Source organism: Dipodomys spectabilis, unplaced genomic scaffold, assembly GCF_019054845.1.
Source record: "Dipodomys spectabilis isolate Male_0828 unplaced genomic scaffold, ASM1905484v1 ptg000018l, whole genome shotgun sequence".
In the NCBI taxonomy this organism is placed as follows: Eukaryota; Metazoa; Chordata; class Mammalia; order Rodentia; family Heteromyidae; genus Dipodomys; species Dipodomys spectabilis.
The window spans coordinates 14146214-14166302 of NW_024870695.1; the positions used below are offsets into that span (position 1 = coordinate 14146214).

A 20089-nucleotide genomic window follows, 5' to 3' on the forward strand; every position below is an offset into this window, starting at 1 on the left:
GAGCGCTTGCCTTGAGCTGAAGAGCTGAGGGACAGCACCCAGGCCCAGAGTTCAGTCCCCACAACTGGACCCAAAAAAAAAAAAGTTTGGGGATAGTGCCCAGGCTCTAAGTTCAAGCCCCAAGACGGGCAAAAAAAAAAAAAAAAAAAAAAGACTTGGGACTGCCTCAGTCTTGACAAAGGCTGATTCTAAAGATCGTTCCTACCCTCACCATTCCCAATCATGATTCTGGCTAAGCAGCAATGTCAGGGCATGCAAGCACCCAGAGCAGACTGCCAGGAGATGCTGCCTGGCCCTTTATCAAGCCTGCTGTCACTGCTGCCAGGAGGCCGAGTGGAGCAGAGGGGGTGGGGAGAGGGGCATGGGCTCATCTGTGGTTGCTATGGCACCCCATCCTGGATTTACCCATCACTCCTAGTGGAGCAGAGGGCAGAGCGAGGGAGGGCTAGGGAGATCGCAACTGGTCCCCTCTCCTTCCCTCCCTTGTTCTTTCTCTGAAACAGATGTGTGGTGGGGGAGGATGGAGAGAGACTGGGACTTGGATCAGAGATGGGGGAAGAGTGGTATGCTAGGATTAAGAGGGTTTGAAATAGGGAACCACAGTGAGAGAGGAGGGGCAAAGCCCTTATACCTACGTCCAGGAGCCAGCTGATGACGTTAGAGAGAAGAAAAAAGCATGCCAGACAGTGCCAGCCTGAGAGAGAGAGAGAGAGAAAGAGAGAGAGAGGAGAAGAGATACATGGAATGCAGGCAGCCCTAGACAGCAGACAGCCTCTGTCAGACCTTTCTTGAGCACCAAATCCCCCAGGCAGCCTGGAATCCAGGGGACCAAGAGCTGTCCTGAAATGGGCACCAGGGCAGTGGTCATGCGCTCTTCTGTGTGGGGGCTGCTGGGCTTCTATTTCCTCTCTGGCTGGGCTCTAGGAGGTCCAAGGTTGCCCCGCTCTCTGCCTCCACTGTCTTCCCAAGCCAAGCCAGGATCGGTGTCCGCGTGGGAGCTCCCACAGGGGGCTGAAGCAGCCCTAGCTTTTCTGTACTCTGGAGAGGCCCAACAGTTGTTGGGGGCAAATTGCAGTGAACGCTTTGAAGCTCATGGGGCAGAAGCAAAGCCAAGACTTCCCCCAATTCTACAGAGAGCAGCGGGCACCCTGACTCAAGCCGCCAACTTTCTCAACATGCTTTTGCAAGCCAACGACATCCGTGAGTCCAGTGTAGAGGAGGATGTGGAGTGGTACCAGGCCCTGGTCCGCAGTGTGGCTGAGGGAGACCCAAGGGCCTACAGAGCTTTGTTGACCTTTAACCCTCCACCAGGGGCCAGCCACCTACAGCTGGCCCTGCAAGCCACCCGAATGGGAGAGGAGACCATCCTTCAAGACTTATCTGGGAACAGGGTACAAGAAGAGAACCCAGCTGGAGACATGGAGAACCCTAATCTACAGAAACGGGTGCTAACCAATGACCTAAGGAGCCTCAACAGTCCCAAGTGGCCACGGGGAGATGGCTATGTGGGGGACATACAGCAGGTGAGGCTGTCCCCTCCCTTCCTGGAATGCCAGGAAGGCCGGCTCCGTCCTGGCTGGCTGGTCACTCTCACTGCCACCTTCTATGGACTCAAGCCAGACCTTAGTCCAGAGGTCAGGTAAGTGGGCTTGTGCGGGTTTGGATGGTTTGATGGGGATGGGGGGGAGGGTAGAAGGGACACAATACTATGCAGCTGTGCATGGTCATTTAGCAAGTACATGTAGATGTCTGGGGACCTAGATGTGTATATTTGCATCCAGCAGTATGTAGTTACAGCCACCTCTGGGAATCTATAACTATTTGTTAATGCATATAGGTGTAAGTGTACATAATGTGTACAAGTCAATCCATGTACAAGTATTTATCTGGGCATCTATTTGTATTTGGGTGCTTGAACACAAGAATGAATGTCTGTGAGCATGAGTGAATATGTATGTGTGGCATACAGGTAGGTGTGCATATATAAACATATATTTATATGTAAGTGTATACACATGTGTCCAGATGTGTGTATGTGTGTGTGTGTGTGTGTGTAGACAGGAAGGGGTCTTGGCTATCAGGTCTGAGGAATGGGTTTGGGATGGCTGACAGTGACAATCCATGTACCAAGCTTCTCAGAGACCCTTGTAGACATTCCAGAAGGACAATCTCTGTCAAGAACTTGGAGCCAGTCAGACACTGTAATCCTAGCCACTCAGGAGGCTGAAATCTGAGGATCATGGTTCAAAGCCAGCCAAAGAAGAGAAGTGTGAAAGACTGTAATTTCCAAAAAACACTACCAAAAATCCAGAAATGGAGCTCTGGCTCAAGTAGTAGAGAGAGAAGAAGAGGAGGAAGAGGAGGAGGAGGAGGAGGAGGAGGAGGAGGAGGAGGAGGAGGAGGGAGGGGGGGGGACAGTGTCAAGGCCCTGAGTTCAAGCCCAGGACTGGCACAAAAAGAGATTGGAGCCAATGTTCAGGAGTTGGCTGCATCACCAGGGACATTCCCAATGACTTCTTTTTTTTTTTTTCCCCTATCATGGGCCTTGGACTCAGGGCCTGGGCACTGTCTCTGAGCTTTTTCACTTAAGGCTAGTGTTCTGCCATTTTGAACCATAGCACCACTTCTGTTTTACTAGTGGTTAAGTGGAGATAAGAGTCTCATAGACTTGCCTGCCCAAGCTAGCTTTGAACCACCATCTCAGATCTCAACCTTCTGAGTAGTTAGGATTATAGGCATGAGCCACTGGTGCCCAGCTCCAATAGCTGTATTTTTGCATAGACCAGGCCCCTCTGTTCTGTCTGTCTTAAGCCAGGAGCTTATGACACTTCCATTTGGGAGCCTATTGGGAAGAGGGTAGTAAATGAACATAGAACTGCAAGGCTTTCAGCAATCAACATGGCCTTGCCAGCTCTGTGTCCCTATTCATTGTTCCCAGAAAGGTTCCCTTCCTGCAAGCAGGCAGGCTGGCTGCTTGCCAGCTCTCTCCCCACTCAGCCCAAAGGAAGGTTGGAAAGCTTCTAGTCTAGGCAGTGTCAGCTTAGGGCTTCTCTGTTCCACACTTCTTTTGCTGTGATTAGTTCATGACTTGGGTAGAGTGAGCATGATTAATAGCTGAGCTCTGTGTGTGTGTGTGTGTGTGTGTGTGTGTGTGTGTATACATACCACAAGCAAGTGTGAAAATCCCCTTCAGAGAGATCATCAGAGCCCTGGTTTCTTGACATGTCTCTCCCCTCTACTAATTGATGGAAACCAGAAAATGACAAGATGTTGAAAAGTGGAGGGGGAGGGAGTTGTTGCCACAGAGACAGTGGAGAAATGGCATGCCTATGTGCCCCACACTACAGTTATCATGCTGAAGTTTGCCAAGACTACAACACAGTCTAGCACCCAAGGACAGATATCCACCTTGGCATCCAATACTAAACCCCTAACTACTAATTCACTGTCCTAGAGGCCAGGTGCAGATGGACATAGATCTCCAGAGTGTGGACATCAATCAGTGTGCAAGTGGCCCAGGCTGGTACTCCAACACACACCTGTGTGATCTCAACAGCACCCAGGTAAGGATGAAGAAGATGAGGGACCACTAGATTCTGCTTTCACTCCTCCTCTCCTATCTCCCATGTGCAGCTGACAAACCTACGTCAGCATCTTAGGGCTTTGAGGGTATCCCCAGGGACCGGCAGAGGTGACACACCAGGCTTTTTAGAAATGACGGCCCTCACAGCTCACTCTATACTTCCTGCTCCCACCCCAAAACGACTACCTCTTCCATCCCTTTGGAGTCTCAGAGTGCCCGCATTTGCTCTCTGTTCTGGTATTCAGTGCTCCTGGATCCTATATCCTCTGTAAATCGTCTCCTTTCCTTCCCCTGCACCACATGCTTCGTGCTAACACAGCTCTAGGCTTTTTATGACCTGCAAATGATACTCCATTATTTTATTAGTTGAAATAAATGGTGTTGGCTGTTGTAATCTAGAAAGAGTCTAACGTTTTTCCCCTTTTTATACTTAGTTTATATATATATATATGTGTATATATACATATATACGTATATACGTATATATATATATATATATATATATATATATATATATATATATATATATATATATATATATATATGTATATCCAGCCCACAATAATCCTCTGCAGAATTGGACTTGGGGTAAGAACAAGGTACATAGTACACAGCTTTGCTTTCACTGCCAAGGCAGGAGCGAGATGGTAATGAATGCAACTCTCCCAGGAGGAGCAGGGCAGAGTTACTGCCCAGCCGTACTTAACATTCATGGGGGTGAAGGGGTTATAGGAGTCAGTTATATGCTGATGGTTTTGCCAGGAGCATGTTCCCAGGGTGGCAAGGCATTCATTAAGAAAAATGGTGACTCCAGCCATAGCTATTGTACTGTGATCATGGCTATATGGGCCTTCTCTACTTTGTTTTCTCCTCCACAAAGCATGTATTCTTCACACTCATCATGAACACCATCATGGCTGTGAAGCCCAGCACTTAGCAATGCCGCCTTTTGGGCCTAAGTGGCCAGCATGGCCATCAATTCCAGGAGGGAGGCCTGGGTGGGACAGGAGTTCAGGAGACTCGGGTGTGGGCTCATAAGACCAGTTCCAGTCCAGCCCTATGGCTTAGCCCCAAGGTATTCATCTCTCCTAGCTCCCTAGGAACCTCAGGGAATCTGGCTGTGGCTCCCCAACCCTGCCTTCTTCACAAAGAAGGAAGTTGAAGAGGTCTGGACTAGTGCATACCATGACTACATGCAGACAGAATCAAAGCCAGGATGTGGGTGCATTGGGATGATGGATAACACTGGTTGGTACTTCCACAAGCCCAATACTGGGAGACTGGAAGGCCAAGGAACCTGGCCACTCCATGATTACTCTGACTGCATGTACTCACAAGCTGAAATGAGGTCAGGGAGGACCCTGAAGCCGCAGCTTACTGTGCTCAGCATAACTGCACACACAGGTGGCCACTACTCTTCAGGATACGTATGCTTGGAGCTAATATGTTCAGAAATACAGAAGAGATTCCCACTACCCATTGTCGAGTTTGATGGGGGAGGGAGGTGTGCACTTGCACACACACATGTACTGGGGACTGAACCCAGAGCCTTTTATGTCTAAGCTTGCACTCAGTTCTTTCCCACCCCCCACCAGTACTGGGGTTTGAGCTCAGGGTTTGGTGCATACTAGATGGGCACTCCACAGCTGAGTCACACCTCCAAGCAGTTTTGGTTTTTTCCAGGGTTTTTTGTTTTTGTTTTGTTTTGTTTTGGTTGTGGGGCTTAAACTCTGGGCCTAGGCACTGTCTCTGAGCCTTTCAGCTCAAAGCAGGTGTTTTACTACTTGAGCCACAGCAACACGTCCAGTTTTCTGGTGAATTGGAGATAAGAGTCTCTTGGACTTTCCTTGTCTGGGCTGCCTTTGAACCGCAATCCTCAGATCTCAGCCTCCTGAGTAGCTAGGATTATAGGCGTGAGCCACTGGTATCTGGCTTCCAAGCATTTTTTACACTAGTTTTTCTTTTTTTTTTTTTTTTTTGCGGGGGGGGGGTCCGGACGTGGGGCCTGAACTCTGGGCCTGGGCGCTGTCCCTCAGCTCTTCAGCTCAAGGCTAGCGCTCTACCACTTGAGCCACAGCGCCACTTCCGGCTTTTTTCTTGTTGCTTATGTGGTGCTGAGGAATCGAACCCAGGGCCTCATGCATGCAAGGCAAGCGCTCTACCACTGAGCCACCCTTCCCAGCCTTACACTAGTTTTTCTTGAGGGAGGATCTTGCTTTCTTCCCTGTCTTGTCCTTGGAACTCCACACCCACCTATCTTTAGCTTTCCTGTTGTAGATAGGATAACAGGCATGTGCCACTGCATCTCCAGAACTTTTCTGCCTGGGCTGACCTCAAACTGTGATCCTTCCAATCACAGCCTCCCAAGGAGCCAAGATTACATATGTGAGTTCTTGTCTCTCTGTTCACTTTTTTTAATCTAGTCACATTTACTTCACTGGGTACACAGTGAGGAGCAGAGCATATTCAAAAGTAGTCCTGGCAAGAGGAGAAGCTGATTTCCTAATAGCAAGTTTCCTAACTCCCCAGGTGAGTCAGGGGCTTAGATATAGAATCTCCCAAGGTGAACTCCATCTTGTGATCTACTGGTGTCTGTTCCAATCCCTCCTCACAACAGATCTGACTCAGCAGACTCTGAGGCCTGCTCAGTCCCTTGCTGGGAAAATATCCATGGGCAGAGGTGGAATAAAGGGCTGACCTAGGCATCCCAGCAGCCTGGTATTAGCCTGGCATTAGGGCCAGGGAAAGCAGTCCTGTACCAGAGCCAGATGCCTCCCGATAGAGGAAGTTGTTCCTCTGCAGGAGCCTTTTCAACCCACCTGTGTGCCAAAGCAGAATGCAGACATAAAGCGTGCCACAGAGCTGACCTCTCCCTGCTCTCACCTCCCCTAGTCTCTTGCCCCAGCAACAGCTCAGCGCAGGGAAATGAGACATAAGGCTCTTGTTACTGCATCTCACCAAAAGGGTGACCTATCCCGTACTCTGTCTCTTTGAAAAGAGGCTTACAATAGGGATAGAACTTCCATAAAGGGAAAGCACTATGGAGGCTACTGATGGGAGTCCCTAGTGTAAACCCGTAAGTCATATGTAAGGTACTATGTGTGACCTCCAACTTCTGGGAAGGAAAGCTCTTCCAGAGAAAAGCCCTATAGAAATACAAGTTGTTGTCAGGCACTGGTAGCTCACATCTGTAATCCTAACTATTCAGGAGGTTGAGATCTGAAGATTGTGGTTCAAAGCCAGCCTGGGAAGGAAAGTCCCTGAGACTCCTATCTCCAATTAACCACCAGAAAACCAGAAGTGAAGCTGTGGTAGAGCACTAGCCTTGAGAAGAAAAAGTGATATAGTGCTAATCTTGAGCAAAAAAAGTTTAAACATGGTGCCCAGGTCCTGAGTTCAAGCCCCATGGCTGGAAAAAAAAATGTTGTTTGTCATCCCCACAGTGTGTCCCCCTGGAGAGTCAGGGTTTTGTCCTTGGCCGCTACCTCTGCCACTGCCGACCTGGATTCTACGGGGCAAGCGGCTCTGGGGGTAAGTGAGTGGACAAAGGGTCAGGCAGGTATGTTACAGGCTAGGCTGGCTAGGAAAGAAGACCTGTAGAAGGCAGGCAGGTTGGGGAAAGCCCTGGGAGGAAACAGTAGAGTGGGGGGCGGGGGGAGGGGGAGGTGGCAAGGACAGAAGATCAAAAGAAGCATAAGAGGCCAAGGGAAGTCTGCCTTCAGAGAAGAAACCCAAACATAACAAGATGATACAAGTTGGCTATCCAATGAACTCTAACCTGGAATCACCACTTCCTGCTACCCTGCCCTCCCCTGAGCATTTGTGCTCAAGGCTAGTGCTCTACCACTCTGAGGCACAGTGCCATTTCCAGCTTTTTGGTAGTTAACTAGAGATAAGAGTTTCATGAGCTTTCCTGCCTAGGCTAGCTTTGAACCACAATCTTCAGATCATCAGCTTCCTAAGTAGCTAGGATTACAGGCACAAGCTGCTGGCATCTGGTTAGGTGCCTCTTCTTAATGCTCATCTTGTTCTTCATAGGGTTAGAGAGTGCTACGCAGACAACCAGGCAATTTGGGTCCCCACAGAGCAACTCAGGGAAGCTATTGCGATGCCAGCCATGTTCTGAGGGCTGCACCAGCTGCATGGACGCAACACCATGCCTAGTGGAAGAAGCCCCGGCACTGAGGGCGGCAGTGCTGGCCTGCCAGGCCTGCTTCATGTTAGCCGTCTTCTTGAGCATGCTGGTTTCCTACCGCTGCCGCTGGAGCAAGGCAAGGAGGTCCCACATCCCACCCTGAACACACACACCCTACCCATCTCCACTAGAAACCTGTCTTGATTCTAAATCTATGTGACTTTAGACAGTGACCTGCCCCCCTTAGATCTGTTTCCTGACCTGACCTGCAAAATGAAGGTTTTAGACTTAAGGCAACAAATGCTAGTTGAAGGTCAACTCTAAACAAAACACTGCAGAAACGCGATGCAGGAGCAAGCAATTTGGTTCCCGGAGCTCTCAGCCTAATGGAAGAAGCACACGTGTAACTAAAATGACAGCACAAAGCTGGGTGCTGGTGATTCATGCCTGCAAGCTTCGCTATTCAGGAAGCTGAGATTTGAAGATTGCAGTTCAAAGACAGCCAGGCAGGAAAGTCCATGAGATTCTTATCTCCAATTAACCACCAGAAAACTGGAAGTGGAGCTGTGACTCAAAGTGGTAGACTGCTAGGTAACCTTGAGCAAAAAGATCTCAGGGACAGCACCTAGGCCCTGAGTTCAAGCCCCATGACCAACAAAAAATAAAATAAAATGGCAGCATAGGAAGACAGGCACAAGGATGGAGGTGGCTGTCAGTTGCTATGGAAGCTCAGGCAAGGGACCCAGTTATCTAGCTTGAGAGGTCACTGGAGGAACACTCTGGAAAAAGTGACAATTGAGCCAGGTTTGATATTAACTGGATGCTTCTGGGGCAGATAGGAGCATCCTATTTAGGCCAGGTATAATCTGCCCCAAAGCTTGGAGCAAGAATAGAGATCCTTTCTAGACTCTTATCTAAGTCCAAGACAGGACTGAGTGTCCATGAGCCTGCAAGAGAGCCATGTAAAACCTTGGCCTTAGCCATGTTTAGAGCCAGTACAGCTAAAGCCTGGTGTGGGAGTGAAGGAGTGGGCTGTAAGTAGAGGATGAAACTAGTGTTAGAGGCAGAAGCCCAGAGTGATCCTTTTAAACAGTCCCTAGACCCTCCAACACCATCATCTAGGCTCAACTCCCCCCCATGGCCCTGCTCACCTGCCTCTCTCTTTCTGGGCTCACAGAGGATCCGAGCATCTGGAGTTGTCCTGCTGGAAGCCATCCTTTTTGGATCCTTGCTTCTCTACTTTCCTGTGAGTCTGTGGCTAGCAGTTGGTCCCACTTTCTGGGATGTCTGGAAATGGCTAGGGGAATTAATCATGTGTGTAGTGTGGGCTTAGCACAGAGTATAAGGGCAGTAGCGAGCAGCTCTTTCTGTCACCTTCCCACCAGGTCTTCATTCTGTACTTCAAGCCCAGTGTATTCCGCTGCATTGCTCTCCGCTGGGTCCGGCTACTGGGTTTTGCCATCGTCTATGGAACCGTCATATTAAAGCTTTATAGGTAGGGCCTAGATCAGGCCTCGATCACTCATTGCTCACCCTAGGTCACCCAACTCATACAATGGAGTTTTTCAAGGCCAGATCCTTACCAGCTCCATTTCCCTGTGCTCCCAAGCCTGTCCCCAGACTTAGCCTTCCCTTCCATGTAACTTTTCGGGGACAGTGAACAATGGGAGGGCCAGGTCAGGTAAATGCAAGCGAGGGGCCAGCTTGGTCCTCCCAAGCTTCTGTGTACACTCTACCCCTTGCAGAGTACTACAGCTGTTTTTGTCTCGAACTGCCCAGAGGGGGCCACACCTGAGCAGTGGGCAGCTACTGCGGCGCTTGGGGCTGCTCCTATTGCTTGTGCTGGGCTTCCTGTGTGTGTGGACGGCGGGTGTCCTGGAGCGAGGCACCCAGCACATACCTCTGGTGACCCGAGGCCACACGCCTACTGGCCGACACTTCTACCTCTGTCATCATGACCGCTGGGATTACATTATGGTTGTGGGTGAGCCATTTCCTCTGAGCCCAGCCTCCCTCTGCCCTCTTACCCCCCTACCCCCCCACCCCCAGAACCTCCAGGGACCTTTTTGCTGCTTCTCCTGTCTTGTTTCCATACTCTGCAGTATGTCCTGCAGAAAGGAAAAAGGCAGGCTGCTAAGGTGGTGTTTGTATTCCATCTGTCTGTCTATCTGTCTCTCCCTTTCTTCCTCCCAACACACACACACACACACACACACACACACAGCTGAGATCCTTCTGCTATGCTGGGGCAGCTTCCTGTGCTACGCCACCCGGGCTGTCCCTTCAGCCTTCCATGAGCCACGCTACATGGGCATCGCGCTGCACAACGAGCTGCTGCTCTCTGCTGCCTTCCACACGGCCAGGTAAGGATGAGTCCATCTGCCCCTGCTCCTTGGCTGAGGTATAGTGGTGGTGCAAGGCAGAGGTCATGGGGTGGGTCTTCTCACCTTGACATGACTTCTCATCTCCCAGGTGAGGCAGGCTGTCCCAGGACCCATTTGACAACACTACTAGGCCTTTCTGTAGGACTAAGAGGAGTCCCATTCATATTCCTCCCCCACCCCATGTCTCAGCTGTGTGAGGAGGTCCTAAGCTACCAGAAGAGGAAGTGTGCCCTACTTCTAATTCCTCTCCCACTCCTAAGCCACCTCCTTAGCACCCCCAACATACCTCTCCCCATATATCTTTCACTTCTCCCTAACTTCTTCTGCACTCTTTAGCCATTCAGGCAACAGGCCTGTGTGTGTTCATGTGAACTGGTCCTAGGGTAGAGGCAGAATCTATCTACAGAGCTATCCAAGCAAAGTGTTGAACACAATTCTGTTCTGTAAGCTAGGCAGTCAGAGAAAATGAGGTGGAGTAATCTGGGAGGACTTCTTGAAGGTGGGCCTTGCAGTTGTATCCACAGCTACAGGAGGGCAAGAAGAGTGCTCTTTTTAGCTGGGCACCTGTGGCTCACATCTATAATCCCAGGTACTCAGGAGACTGAGATCTGAGGTTCGAAGCCACAGAGCAGATAAATCTGATAGCTGTGTGTAACCAATTAATCTCCAGAAAAAAAGCTGGAACTGGCTAGGTGCCAGTGGCTCACGTTGTAATTCTAGCTACTCAGGAGGCTGAGATCTGAGAATCGTGGCTCAAAGCCAGCTCAGGCAGGAAAGCCCATGAGACTCTTATCTCCATTTAACCACTAGAAGACTGGAAGTGGAGCTATGGCTCAAAGTGGTAGGATGCTAGCCTTGACTGACAGATAAAGAAAAAGAAAGCTGGAACCGGAGATGTGGCTCAAAGTACCAGTGTGAGTGAAAAAGCTGGAAAAGCAAGACTCTCTTCTCTCTCCTTCTCTCTCTCGATCTCTTTATCTCTCTTACACACACACACACACACACACACACACACACACACACGAGTACCCCCTCCTTGCCCAGCTCAGAGGTGGGTTGTGAGAATCAATGATGTAAGGTGGGAAGGCTGCTCCCATCTACACCATCAATAATCTCCATCCCTTCTGGCTTTCAGGTTTGTGCTGGTTCCCTCCCTGAACCCAGACTGGACCCTCCTCCTCTTCTTCTTCCACACCCACAGCACAGTCACTGCCACACTGGCTCTGATCTTCATCCCTAAGGTGAGGCCTTTGATTTTCTTGCATGAGGCAAGCCTCAGCCCCTTGGTAAGAGCATAGTGGGTCTGTCATCGCCACAGCACCTTCTCTAGGTCAGGGCAAAGAGGAGACAGTGCTGAGGAGGAAAGTTCTGAGCACCCGGGGCTAGGACTTCAGTTGGGGAAGGAAGTTGCTCCCTGTTTCCCAATGAGGGAAATAGTGCTTTTACTGAAGGAAGTTCTTTAAACACAGCTGATGGAATTCTGAAACTCTGCTCAGAAGCAGTTACAAAGGAATAGGTTGGAGAGCTGATGGCCATCTATGACTTGGAACTGTAGGGGCAGGAGGGTAGCATAGACTCAGTCTCTAAACGAGGGAAGAAGGAAGGGAAATGAAATTCCAGAGGAATTCCAAATCAGAAAAAGAGTGAAGACTCAGAAAGTACATGCACTCCATAAATAAGGCAAGTGAGAATAAGGGTCGGCAGGAAGACACGATGACTCAGTGGGTCTTCCTCCCTGCTGTATACATTCTAGTTCCAGAAGCCAGGAGCACCTCCCCGGGAAGAGATCTTGGATGAGGTATATGAGGATGAGCTGGACCTTCAGCGCTCGGGATCCTACCTGAACAGTAGCATTGCCTCAGCCTGGAGTGAGCGCAGTCTGGACCCAGGGGACATCCGGGTAGGTGCTACCTCCTCCCCAACTCCTTTGATACCAGTTTTTACGGACTGAGTAGAGGGAGCAAGCACGCTGCTCTCCCTCCAGTATTCCCTCCCTTCAAGACTAACCACCCTTTGCTACCACTTCCCTCAAATGACTCACCTGAGTAATCATGGGAGGAGATGGACTACTCAAGTGAAAAGGCCTCAAAAGGCCAAAGCCCAGACTCCAGAGGTCCAGGTCATATGGCAATTTAAAGACATAGTCAAAAGTGGACACTTAAATGCTTCGGGCCTGCATCATGAGGGACAGACTAAGAAACCCCCTGGTCTTCAGCAAAGTGAGACAGTTGTTGACCTTAAGGCCACCTATTGAACTGGACAGTTCAGACAGTGAATGGCCACCAGGATTTCCACCAGAAGTTCCTTTCCCTGCATCTGGCAAGCTGTGAAGCAAGGAAATCCTCCCCAAACTTGCACTTAGAAGGATATTATGCCACCTCTTGTTTTCCTACCCAAGATCATCTATAGACACAGGAACTTTAAGGAAAGACAGTAAGAAATTAGGATACCTGCAGGACTCCTGGGTTTTATAAAACCTAGGCATAGAAGCCATCTTGGGAAGCCATTTGTTCATCCCCTTCAACTCAACTGGGGCCCTTAGACCCTGAGTTGACCACAGCTTGGCAAAGGAGTTGCCCACATGCCCCAGCCCTTCCTTATCCCAGCTGTCTCTGCCCATTTTTCCATGTCCTCTTCACCCTTTGAGTTCTGCTTGCCTTCTGTTCCCTTTATAGAAAATGCAGAGAGGTGGAGAAAATAGCTTTGAAGTATACATGGCTCAGCAGTTGAGACTTATTCCCTGTCTCTCATGCTGGTGATTTTCCACAGTGCCCCTAGAGAAGGAAGGCATTCTAGATCTTGCATCCAGCTTGGAACCAGGTTAACACTGCTTTTGCAGGAATAGAGTGGTAAATTCTGAGTTTTAGAAGCCAGGAAAGAATAGAACTTGGTGGGCTGGGAAGGTGGCTCAGTGGTAGAGTGCTTGCCTCGCATGCATGAAGCCCTGGGTTCCATTCCGCAGCACCACATAAGCAGAAAAAGCCAGAAGTGGCGCTGTGGCTCAAGTGGTAGAGCGCTAGCCTTGAGCTGAAGAGCTGAGGGACAGCGCCCAGGCCCAGAGTTCAGGCCCCATGACTGACATACATACATACATACATACATATTTTAAAAAAAGAATAGAACTTGGTGGGAAAGAGCTCCCCAGAGAAAAATGATCTAAACAAGACCTGAGGGAGAGACCAGCACAACCAGGGCCTAGCAGATCTCAGCTGTCCCCCTTAACCACAGTTCTGCTCTCTTCATCTCTCCTTGCCCTGTAGGACGAGTTGAAGAAGCTCTATGCCCAGCTAGAGGTCCGTAAGACCAAGGAAATGGCCGCTAATAATCCTCACCTGCCTAAGAAGCGGGGCAGCTCACGCCAAGGGCTGGGCCGCTCCTTCATGAGGTACCTGGCTGAGTTCCCTGAGTCCCTGACCCGGCAGCACTCTCGGGACTCGGGCTCCCCAGGCCGCAGCAGCCTGCCTGGCTCCTCTCGCCGCCGGCTCCTCAGCTCCAGCATCCAGGAAGCAGAAGGGGCCCCAGCCCTGCACAAATCCTGCAGCACCTATGACCAGGGGGAGCAAGACTCACCTCTCCTGAACTCCCTACTGAGAAGGAATCTGTCCAAGAAAGCTTCTCATGTGGAAAGCCAAGAGTCTGTGGATGGGCCCCCTGCTTTGGGTTTCAGGTCAGCCAGCGCTCACAACTTAACAGTGGGAGAGAGACTCCCCAGAGCCCGGCCTACGTCTCTGCAGAAGTCACTCAGTGTGGTGACGGGCTCCAGGGAAAAGGCCCTGCTGGTGGCCAGCCAGGCCTACCTGGAGGAGTCCTATCGGCAGGCGAAGGAGAGAGAGGAACGAAAGAAGGCTGAGTTGGCCATTGCAAGCCCAGTGCGGAGGCCATCAACTAGGAGGCTGGAGCGGGCTCCTGGGGCCCCCCTGTCAGCCCCACCTTCTCCTGCCAAGAGCAGCAGTATAGACAGCTCGCATATGTCTGGGAGGCTTCGTGAGGAAGCTGGGAGAAAGCTACCTCACCCACCTATCAGGCACCAGGTCTCCACACCCATCTTGGCTCTGTCTGGAGCCTGTCTTGGAGAGCCAAGGATGCTTTCTCCCACCTCGACCCTGGCTCCAGCTCTGATGCCAGCTCTGGCCCCAACTCCAAGCCCTGTCCTTGCTCCTGTCCCAGTTCTGGCCCCCACCCCTACCCCTGTCCTTGCTCCTGTCCCAGTGGCCCCACAAAGCCCCAGCTTGCTCACCTACATCTGCCCCTGGGAGAATGCAGAACTGCCAGTCAAGAAAGAAAATGTGGTCCAGGAAAATCCCCCAGGGTCAGAGCGAGGTGGCCACTCTTCTGCTCCAGCTCGAGCCAAGCTCTGGAGGGCCCTGTCTGTTGCAGTAGATAAAAAGGGTGCTGGGGAGAATGAGATTGACACAGAGGATGGGCATTTCCAGGGGGAAGCTGATGTGGATGAAGACAGGCCCAAGATCTCTAAATCCCATAGCCTCAAGACCCCTGTGCAGCAGGGTTCCATGCGCAGCCTGGGCCTGGCTATCAAAGCTCTGACCCGTTCTCGGAGCACATACAGAGAGAAAGAAGGTGGGGAGGGCAGTCCTGAGAAGAAGGACAGGCCTACGGGATCAGGCATGGGGGTTTCTCTCCGATCTCCCCGCTTAGGCCGGCCCAAGGGAGTGAGCAAACAGGCTGCACTTGCCCCGTGCGATGATGAGGAGTCCCTCCAGAACCAACAGAACGTTCACACCAGCAGAATGCTGCAAGTCTGTCACCAGGAGGGCAGCAGAGAACAAGAGGACAGAGGCAGGACAGCCCAGGGCCTAGGGGAGCAGAAGGTGGAGAGAGCAAGTAAAACAGGACTTGCCACACTGAAGCAAATTTGGGGGGACAAACATGCTGAACAAACAAAGGAAGCCATTGTGGGATGCCAAGAGCTACCCAATGCTGGCCTCCAGTCCCTGGGCAGTACTGATAGCAAGGTGGCAGAGGTATGCCCCTGGGAAGTCACTGAGTCAGAAACATGCCAGCCAGATAGTAGTGACAAAACTAAAATCTGCCCCTGGGAGGAGAGTGAAGGAGGCCCTGAGAGGAAGGCATCAAGACAAGATCTAGGTGACTCCCAAGATAAGGTGGGGAAGGCTCCAGAAAAATCAGAGCCCAGAGGAGTGGTTGTCATTGCTCGGAAAAAGCCAGAGAGGCTGGTCAGGGGCCAGGAGGCAGTGTGTCCCTGGGAGAGTGCTGACCCTGGAGGTGCCTCCCATGCATCAGCTCCTCAGGACTCTGACAGAATGCAGGGCAGGTCTGGGGAAGTAGGCAGTGTGGAGACAAGAACAGAGAAACATCAGGGAGAAGCCCCAGGTCCAGGGGCTTGTTCACCTAACACTACTAAGGCAGAGCTGTGTCCCCCAGAGGTGAGGGATGGGCAGGGAGGGACACTAACCCAGAAAGTAAAGGAGCTCCCTCAGGAAAGGCAGAAAGCCCCCAAGAAAGCAACCTTCTGGAGTGAACAGAAACTGGCTGGGAATTTGGAGTCTCTCTGTCCATGGGAGAGTACAGATTTTCGGGGGCCCATGGCAGTGTCACTTCCAGCCTCTGGAAGCCCAGGGCAGTCGGGAAGTTGGGGCAGTGGCATTGTGGAAGTGTGTCCTTGGGAAGCAGGAGAGCTGCCTGCTAACAGGACAGCAGAGGTCTGTCCCTGGGATACAGGTGATGAGCGAAGAGAGGAGGAAACACTGAATCAAGGGGCAAGTGGAGAATCTCTTCTTCATAAAGATAACACTTCCAGGAAGGGGATCTTAGGAGAGGTGGAGGAGAAAATTGTGGAAGCAGTACCAACAGGAAGTCAACAGCAGGAGTCAGTGCTCAAGCCAGAGAAAAAGGAAGCAACACCTGCCACAGCAGAAATCTGTCCCTGGGAGGTAGATGATGAGACAGAGAACTGGACATTGAGACAGACACCAAAAGGAGGAGTCTCTCAAATGGACAAGGAGAAAATGCCTGGAAAAACAGGAATTGAAGATGTAACAGCATGGAAAAAGTCTGAGGCACAGAACCAAAAGCAGCAAACAGTCTGCCCCTGGGAGAGTGTGGCTTCTGGCAGCTTTCCTACACAAGACACAGAGAGACCAGGCAGTATGGGAAACAAAGCCACTGAGATCTGCCCATGGGATATAGAGGATACCTGGACAGCTGAGAAAGCAAAGATCTGTCCCTGGGAGGTAGATGCTGGAGTAGCAGAGGAAAAGACTTTGGGATATGAGGCCATTAGGAAATCTCCAAATGACACACAAGATACAGATTCTGGACCTAGTCAGACAGCAGCTCCTGCTCCAAAGAAGCCAGAGAGACCAGCTCTGAAGCAGGAAGTGGTCTGTCCTGGGGAGAGCTTGAGTCCTGGGGGCTTCTCTCAGCATCCAGATACTCCTCACACGGATAGACCAAAACCTGAACTGCAGGAACTGGCACATGTGGGCTACAAGCCAGTGGACGTGTGTCCCTGGGAAGTGGAGGAAGCTCCCACCAGTGAAAAAGTCAAGATCTGCCCCTGGGAGACAAATGAAGGAGCTACAAAGAAAGAAATAGAGCAAGAGATGAATGAATTGGCAAGAGAGGAGGATAAAATGCTAGAGAACAGGGAGCTCACATCCCAGGAAGGAGGTCTATCAAAACAGGAGGCAAAACTCCAAGAGCAGAAAGCTATTTGTCCTTGGGAGGACACAGATTTGAGAGAGCCATCTGCTCAGACCCCTAAGGGCTCAGTCTTGCCCAGTAGCACTGGCAACCAACTGGGAGAGGGACATTCCTCAAAAGTGAGTGACAAAGTAACAGAGAAGAGGGATCTGAGACAAGACCCAAAGACAGGCTCCCTCCCAGAGCACGTGACTCCAAGAAAAGCTCCAGCTTTGACGGCAGAAGTTGTTACTCAAGATGGGGGAAAAACAAGCAACAATGAGCTTCAATCTGTCTGTCCATGGGAGAGTATGGTAACAGCGGGATCTTCCTCCCAGCCAGCCAGTCAGTGCCCTGACCAGCCTACAGTCAGTACCCAGAACCTGGTCACTACTGGGAGCAGGGTTGCTGAGGTGTGTCCATGGGATGTTCCTGTCCTAGATGCATATAAACCTGACAGTAGCACCAAGGCTGAGATCTGTCCCTGGGAGGTAACTGAGCAAATATCTGAGAAAAGAGCCTCGAAACAAGATAGAAAGGAGGAAGTTCAAGAGACGGGAAAAGCCCTGGAAAAGCCTGAGCGCAAAGGTGTGGCAGTTCAGAAAATGACAGAGATGGCCGACCCCGGGAAGCAGGAGGCTGTGTGTTCTGGGGAGAGTCAAGACCAGGGGAGTCTGTCAAGTACTTCTAGTAGAAGCAAAGGCAGTTCTGAGACAGCAAGCTGCATGGAGGCTAGCATGGCCGAAGTATGTCCGTGGGAAGCAGAAGAGGTTCCCTCTGCCAGGAAAGCAGACATCTGTCCTTGGGAGGTAAATACAGGAGCAGCAGAAGGAGAAGGAGAAGGGGGACTGAGACAGGACAGAGGATCACAAGGGCAAGGAGAGGAAGGATCCAGAGGGGCTGAATGCTCCCCCAAAGCAGCAGCAAAACTTAGCAGTGAGTCAGCGACAGTGTGCTCCCGGGAAAGCCCAGGATCGGGCATCCAGCAAGAGGCTCTGGACACTGACAACGAAGCCAAGATCAGCCCTGATGGAGCAAGCAGCATGAGGAGAATAGCAGAGCTGTGTCAATGGGAAGTCACAGACCCAGAAGGAAATAAAATAAAGGGCACCATGGCAGACATCTGTCCTTGGGAAGTAACTAGAGCCCCATCAGAGGAATCTGGCTTCCTGGCTTTAACAGCAACTGCAACAGAAAATGTCTGTCCATCTCCCGAACAATCATTATGCCTTTTAGTTCACAGACCTCTGGATAGCTTCTTTCCAGACTTCAAGAGCTCTCACCCTGAGGTAAGCGAGCCATGGAGTACCTTTACACCAGAAGGTGTCATTGAACTACAAGGACCTTCAGGGCGTGGGTCAAGGACCAACTTAACCCCAAATTCAAGTCTCCAAGAAGCTGAGGGTCAGAAGTCTTCCCACTTAACTGAAGATCAAGGACAAGTAGCTTCTCAAGCTCAAGATGAAGAACTTGGTCCTCCACCCACCTACCCTTGGGACTGGGAGCAATAGCTCTATCACATGAGGTCAAACACACAGCTGTCTGAAGCCAAGTTCTAGTGTTCCCAGATCAAGACACATGGCAAACTATGCAAGAAGGGAAAAGCATGGATTCCAAGGGAAGTCCCACCTTCTCTTTACTTGTTTTTCTTCTGGCCTGCAGAAACAAATCCTAGACCTCCTGCTTCTAAAGAATCTTCCCACTTATCCAGATTACTTGATACAAGGGCTAAGGGTATGGCTCAAGTGGTAGAGGACATATCTAGACAGTATGAGGCCATGAGTTCAAACCGCAGTACTACCAAAACCAAAACAACACACAGAAATACAAGAAAACAAGTAACAGAAAACAACACAATTCTTGACTCAACTCTTCTCTGAAGTCTATCAAAGAACTACTTTTTTTTTTTTGTTTTCTGGTGCTGATACTGGGGCTTGAACTCAGGGCCTAGCACTGTCCCTGAGCTTTGAGCCATAGCACTATTTCCAGCTTTTTGGTAGTTAATTGGAGATAAGGGTCTCACAGACTTTCCTAGCCAGGTTGGCTTTGAACCATGATCCTTAAATCTCAGCCTCCTGAGTAACTAAGATTGTGGGCATGAGCTACCTATATCTAGCAAAACTACTTGTTAAGAAGAAACTAAACTAGACTAGAGGCTATAAGGTTACTATATGAAGCTAGCCATGTAATTCAAATGTAAAAGTAGAGAGAAAACTAAAAAGACTCAAAATCGATGTCTGCAAAACCTTTTAGGACCTTAACTTTTTGACTGAACCTCCCATTTCAGCTTCATTGCTCCTCATACCTGCACTGCTTGCCTGATGAAGTAGAGATAACTGGACACGTTGACATCACGATTGCATCTGGAATCCAAAGTGACATCAGAGACAGAGAAGGAAAAGCAATTTCTTCGGGTCCTCCCCTACGCTGGGCTAAGAAGAGCTCTTCCTTCCAGGTGTCCTCAGTATGCCTCTTGCTAGCTTTTTAAGGCAATCTCCCTCTCTTCCCACCCCAGCTCTGACCAGTCTCCAGAGCTGATCTTTCTTGTTCATTCTCTTCCTCCTAGCCTTTCAGTGCTGTCAGCAACAGGACCCCTCTTTTACCAATGCAATAGCCCAGGGGAATCTCTTGCAAGAGCCACTCCAATGTTCTTGCTTGGTAACAAGAGTCCACATAAGTCTCCTTCCCAGAGGCGTCAGAGAAAGGAGATCCTGTTTATAGTCAGCAGTCCAACTATTGCTGCCTTAAGAAAGAGTAACACTCTGGGCAGGTTAGAAGCCAGAAGGCTGGAAAGGCCTAGTATAAATACAAAGCCTTCTTTCTTAGGGAGCTTTCTTTAGTTTGGCTCTCTTTTCAACCATCAGTTCAGTCTACTCTGCTTAAGCAGTGCTAGATAGCAGAATGCTGAGATCAGATGACCCCAGAGAGAAATGAGGAAGGAATAAAGCATACAAAGAAGTCCTAGGGTTTGAGAGAGTTGAAGTGTGGGGTGAAAACAGGCAAGCTAATGTGGCAGAGCTGAGAGGGGCAGTAGAAATAGCTCACTATGGGTATGGATGTCATTAATGGAGAGAAGGAAAAAAAAGACTAAATATCCAGTAAGCAAACAGAGTTTGCAATGTGAATACTCTGTGCTCCATTTCCAAAAAGGCGAAGAGGAATGGAGTAAACTACTCTCTTTTGAGGGCCAGATGTCCTCATTCCCATGCTGTACATTCCAGCTTACCTTTAGGCTTCTATAGCACTAACTGAAATATATTGTTCAAGGCTCTGACTACTTAACCCCATAGCTTCTGAGTCTTAACTGTGCTAACTGTGCACCCT

General features: G+C 50.3%; 1 protein-coding gene across 1 annotated transcript; it reads left to right on the top strand.

The window, feature by feature from the left end:
- Nucleotides 1-845: 845 nt before the first annotated feature.
- Gpr179 (G protein-coupled receptor 179) lies at nucleotides 846-18276 on the top strand. The gene is made up of 11 exons (XM_042670729.1): nucleotides 846-1639; nucleotides 3455-3563; nucleotides 7027-7114; nucleotides 7622-7854; nucleotides 8896-8964; nucleotides 9104-9213; nucleotides 9464-9702; nucleotides 9943-10081; nucleotides 11238-11343; nucleotides 11856-12002; nucleotides 13363-18276. Exons 1-11 carry the CDS (start codon nucleotides 846-848, stop codon nucleotides 18274-18276), a joined length of 6948 nt encoding a protein of 2315 aa, XP_042526663.1.
- Nucleotides 18277-20089: the final 1813 nt, after the last annotated feature.

Bases quoted from the DNA above. Each gene is read 5' to 3' on its own strand.
- Gpr179 (XM_042670729.1), top strand. From the start codon at position 846: ATGGGCACCAGGGCAGTGGTCATGCGCTCTTCTGTGTGGGGGCTGCTG. The intron at 3,564-7,026 runs GTAAGGATGAAG...TCATCCCCACAG, and splicing joins GTGATCTCAACAGCACCCAG to TGTGTCCCCCTGGAGAGTCA. The intron at 7,115-7,621 runs GTAAGTGAGTGG...TGTTCTTCATAG, and splicing joins CGGGGCAAGCGGCTCTGGGG to GGTTAGAGAGTGCTACGCAG.